This window comes from Erpetoichthys calabaricus, chromosome 3, assembly GCF_900747795.2.
Source record: "Erpetoichthys calabaricus chromosome 3, fErpCal1.3, whole genome shotgun sequence".
NCBI lineage: Eukaryota > Metazoa > Chordata > Cladistia > Polypteriformes > Polypteridae > Erpetoichthys > Erpetoichthys calabaricus.
In genome coordinates this window covers 106,762,872-106,770,695 of record NC_041396.2, presented here as the reverse complement: position 1 = coordinate 106,770,695, position 7,824 = coordinate 106,762,872, and the positions used below count along the sequence as shown (strand labels likewise).

The following is a 7,824-nucleotide window of genomic DNA, read 5'->3' as shown; positions in this document are numbered from 1 at the left end:
CAATAAAGGAACACAGTTTCCTAAGGAAGAAGAGCCTTCTCTGCCCTTTCTTATAAGTTCCTCTGTGTTCTGAGACCAGTCCAACCTGTCACTGATGTGTACTCCCAAGTACTTCAAGGAATGAATAGTGACTGAACATAGAAACCCTTTGGTATGGCAAATGTCTATAACCAGTTTTTTGGTTTTGCTGATGTTAAGATGCAGACAATGCTTTTTGCACCAAAGAACAATGTTCTCCACACAACTCTTGTGCTATGTTCCTACCTCTCAATACACCCCATAAGTTCAGAATCATCTGAACTCATGACCCATGGCCCATTTTCTCGAAAAGTGTGAGTGTTGTCAGCACAACATGTGAAGAGAAAGAGTTTTTTTTTAATGCAATAAAATTATTAACAATTATTAATAAAAAATAATAATATGAGTTGTTAATCTATAATTACAGTTAGGTCCATAAATATTTGGGCAGAGACAACTTTTTTCAAATTTTGGTTCTGTACATTACCACAATGAATTTTAAATGAAACAACTCAGATGCAGTTGAAGTGCAGACTTTCAGCTTTAATTCAGTGGGGTGAACAAAACGATTACATAAAAATGTGAGGCAACTAAAGCATTTTGTAACACAATCCCTTCATTTCAGGGGCTCAAAAGTAATTGGACAATTGACTCAAAGGCTATTTCATGGGCAGGTGTGGGCAAGTCCGTCGTTATGTCATTATCAATTAAGCAGACAAAAGGCCTGGAGTTGATTTGAGGTGTGGTGCTTGCATGTGGAAAATTTTGCTGTGAACAGACAACATGCGGTCAAAGGAGCTCTCCATGCAGGTGAAAGAAACCATCCTTAAGCTGCGAAAACAGAAAAAACCCTTCCGAGAAATTGCTACAATATTACGAGTGGCAAAATCTACAGTTTGGTACATCCTGAGAAAGACAACAAGCACTGGTGAACTCAGCAACGCAAAAAGACCTGGACGTCCACGGAAGACAACAGTGGTGGATGATCGCAGAATCATTTCCATGGTGAAGAGAAACCCCTTCACAACAGCCAACCAAGTGAACAACACTCTCCAGGGGGTAGGCATATCGATATTCAAGTCTACCATAAAGAGAAGACTGCATGAAAGTAAATACAGATGGTGCACTGCAAGGTGCAAGCCACTCATAAGCCTCAAGAATAGAAAGGCTAGATTGGACTTTGCTAAAGAACATCCAGCACAGTTCTGGAAAAACATTCTTTGGACAGATGAAACCAAGATCAACCTCTACCAGAATGTTGGCAAGAAAAAAGTATGGAGAAGGCGTGGAACAGCTCATTATCCAAAGCATACCACATCATCTGTAAAACACGGTGGAGGCAGTGTGATGGCTTGGGCGTGCATGACTGCCAGTGGCACTGGTACACTAGTGTTTATTGATGATGTGACACAGGACAGAAGCAGCCAAATAAATTCTGAGGTGTTCAGAGACATACTGTCTGCTCAAATCCAGCTAAATGCAGTCAAATTGATTGGGCGGCGTTTCATGATACAGATGGACAATGACCCAAAACATACAGCCAAAGCAACCCATGAGTTTATTAAAGCAAAGAAGTGGAAAATTCTTGAATGGCCAAGTCAGTCACCTGATCTTAACCCAATTGAGCATGCATTTCACTTGTTGAAGATTAAACTGCAGACAGAAAAGCCCACAAACAAACAGCAACTGAAAGCTGCTGCAGTAAAGGCCTGGCAGAGCATTAAAAAGGGGGAAACCCAGCATCTGGTGATGTCCATGAGTTCAAGACTTCAGGCTGTCATTGCCAGCAAAGGGTTTTCAACCAAGTATTAGAAATGAACATTTTATTTCCAGTTATTTAATTTGTCCAATTACTTTTGAGCCCCTGAAATGAAGGGATTGTGTTAAAAAAATGCTTTAGTTGCCTCACATTTTTATGCAATCATTTTGTTCACCCCACTAAATTAAAGCTGAAAGTCTGCACTTCAACTGCATTTGAGTTGTTTCATTTAAAATTCATTGTGGTAATGTACAGAACCAAAATTAGAAAAAAGTTGTCTCTGTCCAAATATTTATGGACCTAACTGTATATTATGGGTTTGTATTTATGCAAATTAAAACCTGGTTATGCCAAATAAGGACAAGTTTTGTTTGTAGTTACATTTGCACAAACAGCTTGATCCCGAAAAGAGGTGTTTGTGATTCTGAGTTCTTCCACCAGCTCAATACTAAACTAGTGATTTAAATGAAAAGAACTAGATAGATAGATAGATAGATAGATAGATAGATAGATAGATAGATAGATAGATAGATAGATAGATAGATAGATAGATAGATACTTTATTAATCCCAAGGGGAAATTCAGAACTGCACCATTTCATACTATAATTGTTTCAAAGCACCCATATGAAAGTGAACATTTGCTGCTAAAAGACAGAAAAAAACTGTCTACCTTTGAATACAGTTTAGTTTAAAAATATCAATAGTAGAGAGTGGTAGTACAAATGCTACACATCACTTCTGTACATCAATCATATTTCCACAATGCTTATATTGAAAATTCTCAGTAAAACTGCATTCAACATGTTTTACTATAGTTCTCTTATTGGATTATTTCGTAACATGTAATATGAATACTTGTATTTATTTTTTAATATATTATGGAGTTGTATTTAGAAAATCAACAATTAAATTTGGATTTTTTATTCACTGTCTTAATAATATGTCACTGGACAACCAAAAGCCATCTAGCAGCTTTAGCATGCTTTGGCTCATATTGTGCAATGGTGTGAAAACGTGAGATACATTATTCTTCCATGAGTAATTACATCATTTTTTTGTTTGAATATTGGTAGTGCTGGAAAACACTTTTTTTAGGCAAGTAGATATTTCCAGTCCAGGTCTAAAAATGACACTTGGACATATTTGGCTGTTACATGTACTGCAGGTTAGCAGAACAGATGAAAAAAAAGTAAAAATTCTAAATGGTAATTTCACTGATTATTCTAAAACTAAATTATTTTTTAAGAAATATAAATAAAAATGCATTAATTCAGTGTGGTAACATGATTACGAAATACAGGTAAAATTCCGTTACAACGAATATCTTTACAACGAAATTTTAATTATAACGAAATATGGTCCCGACAGTTTCCCCATATGACATGAATCTATAGAATTGTTGTTACTACCAAATACATTCAGAAGATACTTTCATTACAACGAAGTGCCCAAAAGACCTTGAAATGCCTGAATGAATCATCCGCAGAGCAGTTCGTTCTGTGGTCGCCGCTCAGTTGTGCACAACGATCCCCAAACAGAAACACTGTACGTTTTTTTTCTTTCTTCAGACTTTCCGCGTACTGTTTTTTGGCTGTTTTTGCTTTGGTGGTTTTCTGTGATACCTTTTGCTTATTGCTCGTCAACATTTGAAAAACATCCATTGGAATTTAACTCATTGTCATCCTCCTATAGAAATGGCAGACACAAAAAAACGACAACAGTTCATATTAGAAAAAAAAACTTTGAATTTTTGCAGCTCTCAATTGCGGCAAAAAGAAAAAAGACGTTGCCAGTGAATTCGGAATTTCGCCATTGACATTCAACTTTCTTGAAATACAGAGCAAAAAAAGAAGAAAAATCTCGGGTTGCAAACATATGCGAACTGCTGCATTTGAAGATGTCAAAAAAGCAGTTTCATGTGGTTCAGTGACGCTTGTTCAAAAAACATTCCTATTAAAGCAGTACTCATTCAAGAAAATGTGAGGTTTCTAAACTCCCTTGGGATCTCCCCCAACTGGACAACACGCCAAAGAGCGTCCTGAAGGGGAATCACCGCGACTGTGGAAGACTGTTTATCCATTGCAAGGGAAAAAGCAGGCTCACAGCTCTGCTGCAGCTCTTCACTGAAGCAAACAGAAAAGATCTTGATGCGTGATGCAAGGAACATTGTAAATGCAGGGAACAGTATTACCTGTACTTGACTAACCTGGCCACAACCCTGCCTGACTGTTGTGTCTGTTTATAGGAGAATGGCAGACCCCGCTACAATAAATAACCCTGCTGTTCCTGTTTCAACCTGAATAAAGCTGGTTTGGCTAAAGTACTGAGACTGAGCCTCGTGTTTTGGGATGCAAGACAAGGACTTAAAGTGCAACCCCGAACTTTTAGGATTCGCTTCTGTGGCGCTTCACTGCACTGCTATGAGCCTGCTGTTGCCCTGTCCTGGACAATCTTCCACAGACGCTGCAATCAAGCATCGGGACACACTTCAGCGTGTCACCCCATTGGGTGGGGGGTGGGGGGGATCCCAAAAGAGTTCAGAAACCTCATAATGTGAAGAAGAAGAAAAGGATGATTCAGCTTCTGATTGATAACTGTGCTGCCCACAACATGCTTCCACATTTAGATAATGTTCGAGTTGAAGTCCTCCCACCCAATTGCGCGGCAGTGCTTCAGCCATTGGATTTGGGCATCATTCACACTTTTAAAGTGTATTATCGCAAGGAAATCCTGAGAAAAATTCTCGTCAGCATAACTTGTAGACAGGAGGAGATTAAAATTAACGCAAAAGAAGCTATTGAAATGATTGCAAACGCCTGGACGCAAGTTAAAAAAAGCACTACAGTGATAAATACAGAATCTCATTACTACAAAATTTTCATTAAAATGAAATATTTTTTAGGTCCCTGGCAGTTCATTGTAACTGAATTTTACCTGTATTACTACTATACAGCGAGTATACCACAGGCGACAGCAACGCTCACGGAGTGGAATATGGTTTCTGACCGAATTATCACCGCCCGCTTACGATCTCAACAGGTGAAAGTCACAGTCATCCAGATATACGCCCCAACAAAGGAATCTGACGAAGCAGCAAAGGCAGCGTTCTACGACCAGCTCCAAGATGAGCTGACGACTGTACCACGCCATGATTTGCTCCTTGTCATCGGCGACTTCAATGCTCAGTTAAACGGCGACTGCTCAGGCTTCGAGGTGACAATGGGTCCGCATGGATCAGGCACTCGAACAAACGACAACAGCGAGCGACTGCGCTCATTCTACGCCTCGAACAATCTATGCATCGGAAATACATTTTTCCAGCACAAAAGGATCCATAAGATGACGTGGCGGTCTCCAGGAGGACTATACAAAAACAAAATCGATTACATCTGCATCAGCAAAAGATGGTGTTTGTCCTTGCTAGATGTGAAAAGCCGGAGAGGAGCGGATGTTGGCTCTGACCATAATTTACTAGTTGCCAAAAGCCGGCTAAAACTTATGCGATCGACGCCTAAACCTCAGCGACCAAGACCCTTCAATGTTACAAAGCTCAAAGAGACGCCCATAGCCCAACAGTTCCAACTCGAGCTCCGAAATTGCTTCAAAATACTCGCAGAAACAGGCGGTGAAGAATCGGTTGAGAATGACTGGACACGACTCCACCTGATTGTCATCGAAAGTGCCACAACTACAATTGGTCGAAGACGAGGCACATACCGAAACATAAAAGATAACGAGAGGTGTACCAATCAAAGCAAAGGACGGTCACCTGTTGCTAACCACCGAAGCACAAGAAAAACGATGAGTCGAGCACTTCGCTGAGTTCCTGAACCAACCAGAACTCACATCAACATTCGCGGATGATCTCTTAACACCGGCAAACGATCTTCCAGTCGAAGTTGGACCGATCATGTCAGCTGAAACCAAGTCGGCAATTGCACCCCTCAAGACTGGTCGTGCACCCGGCATGGACAAAATCGCTCCTGAAATGTTAAAACACGCAGGACAACCACTTATAGACCGTCTTACAGCTCTCCTTAACAGGTGCTGGGAAACAGCGACTGTTCCAGAAAACTGGAGAAAAGGGGTCATCGTAAAAATTCCAAAGAAAGGGAATCTCGCCGACTGCAACAACTGGCACGAAATTACCCTCCTCTGTGTCCCAGGCAAAGTACTGTGCTCCATCCTGCTCCGATCCCTATGCCAAGCTGTTGACCACCTACTCCACGAGGAACAAGCAGGGTTCCGCAAAGTACCGAATTGCAGCAAAAACTGTCTATAAACTTTATAGACTTTACTAAGGCCTTCGACAGTATTCACTGAGAGACACTATGGAAAATCGCCGGAGTCTATGGCATCCCAGTGGAGTTTGTCAACATCTTACGAAATATATACCACGAATCGAGCTGCTACGTACGCACAGACTATGGTATCTCCGAGGCCTTCCGGATCGACACGGGCATGCGCCAAGGTTGCATCATTTCGCCATTTCTATTCCTGTTGGCACTTGACTTCGTCATGTGCCACGCCCTTGGACACACCGACCATGGCCTTCAGGGCCGCAATGGGAGACAAATAGCAGATCTGGACTTTGCGGATGATATCGCTGTACTTGGTCCCACCCAACAATCCCTCTGCGATCTCACTGAACTACTACAACGTGAGGCGGCAAAATTCGGGCTCCGAATTAGTGAGGCCAAGAACAAGATCATGCGCATCGGCTATGCCTGTGCAAACATCCCGGTCTCCATCGGCCAACAACAGCTTGAGGAAGTCGACCACTTCACCTATCTCGGCAGCACCGTGGTGCCTGACGGGGGGACAGACATCGACGTAGCCTGCCGTATTGGGAAAGCGTAATTAGTAATGTGACAACTGGGACCAATATGGCAATCCAACGCCATTACACTGCCAACGAAGATATGACTGCTAAACACGACTGTCATCCCTATGGCGATATATGCGAGCGAAACTTGGAAGTCATCTGCAGCGATCACGAGACGCCTGAATGTCTTTCAGCAACGCTGCCTACGGTGAATACTGAAGGTCCCCTACCGGGACCACGTCAGCAATGACGAAATCCTTCAACGAACAGCTACCCAACCTCTAGCGAGCACTGTAGAGGAACGCCTCTTTTGATTTGCTGGCCACATCCTCCGGCAACCGATACAACGCCTTCGAAAGATCGCTATGAGCTGGACGCCCGCCTGTGGCACACAAAAGCGTGGCCGCCCAAAACAAACATGGCGGCGTTCTTTCAATGAAGACCTACGCGCTTTAGACATATCATGGGACTTAGCCAAAGCCGCTGACTGAATTCGTTGGCGATCTCTTAGCACCCAATGCGCCACCCGGCGTGGGAGGAACTAAGTCTGATTAAAGACTACTATACAGCAGTAGATTAAGAAAGCTGAGTCAATGGGATTTGTTTGTTTAACTAGTAGAAGTAGTAGTAGCATTATTATCTCAGCAAATGATTGGTTTATCTAGCTTACAACTGAAAGATAGTAGAATACAATATTTTATAAAAACATTTCGTTATAAAACAGAAAAAGTTATAATGTGGGCTAGGTCATTGACAGTTTTAATAAAATTGCTTTCTTTAGTTATTTTACATATGGTACAGAGATAACTAGTGTATCATATTTTGAATACAAACAACGATAATATAGACAGTTTCTTTGCTTTTTTTACCAACTTCTATATTTCCAACACCTATTTTTGTTTTAGCGTGCAGTATTTTCACAGTCATACTTCTTTAGATTATGTAAAGTAGTTGGTTTAAATAAGTCTTAAGAAAAGCTTCAAGTATCCTTACAAATCAAGGACACGTAAGAAAAGACCAAAAAAATATTTCACAAGACAAACGACCAAGTTCAAGACAAATCTGAGACAACAGAGACAGTCTGACATCCAACACTATTAGGCATCCCACCATCAGATGAAAGACCCTTATAAGGTCTCCTAGTGTTAGTCAGAAAGAAGATCTTTATTTGGTGTTAGTTTGTTTCTGTTTCTTTGACCTGTCCAAGACTTTAGCTGTGG

At 41.3% G+C, this 7,824-nt stretch overlaps 1 protein-coding gene across 1 annotated transcript; it reads left to right on the top strand.

Annotated features, from left to right (window-relative positions):
* Positions 1-310: 310 nt before the first annotated feature.
* Positions 311-5,601, top strand: LOC114649321 (craniofacial development protein 2-like). Its single transcript, XM_028798826.1, has 2 exons — positions 311-332; positions 4,733-5,601. Exons 1-2 carry the CDS (start codon positions 311-313, stop codon positions 5,599-5,601), a joined length of 891 nt encoding a protein of 296 aa, XP_028654659.1.
* The last annotated feature ends 2,223 nt before the right edge of the window (positions 5,602-7,824 follow it).

What these genes read in the sequence shown, in the direction of transcription:
- LOC114649321 (XM_028798826.1), top strand. Translation starts at nt 311, where the DNA reads ATGGCCCATTTTCTCGAAAAGT. An exon ending in GGCCCATTTTCTCGAAAAGT is followed by an intron (nt 333 to 4,732) that starts GTGAGTGTTGTC and finishes ACTACTATACAG; the next exon opens with CGAGTATACCACAGGCGACA.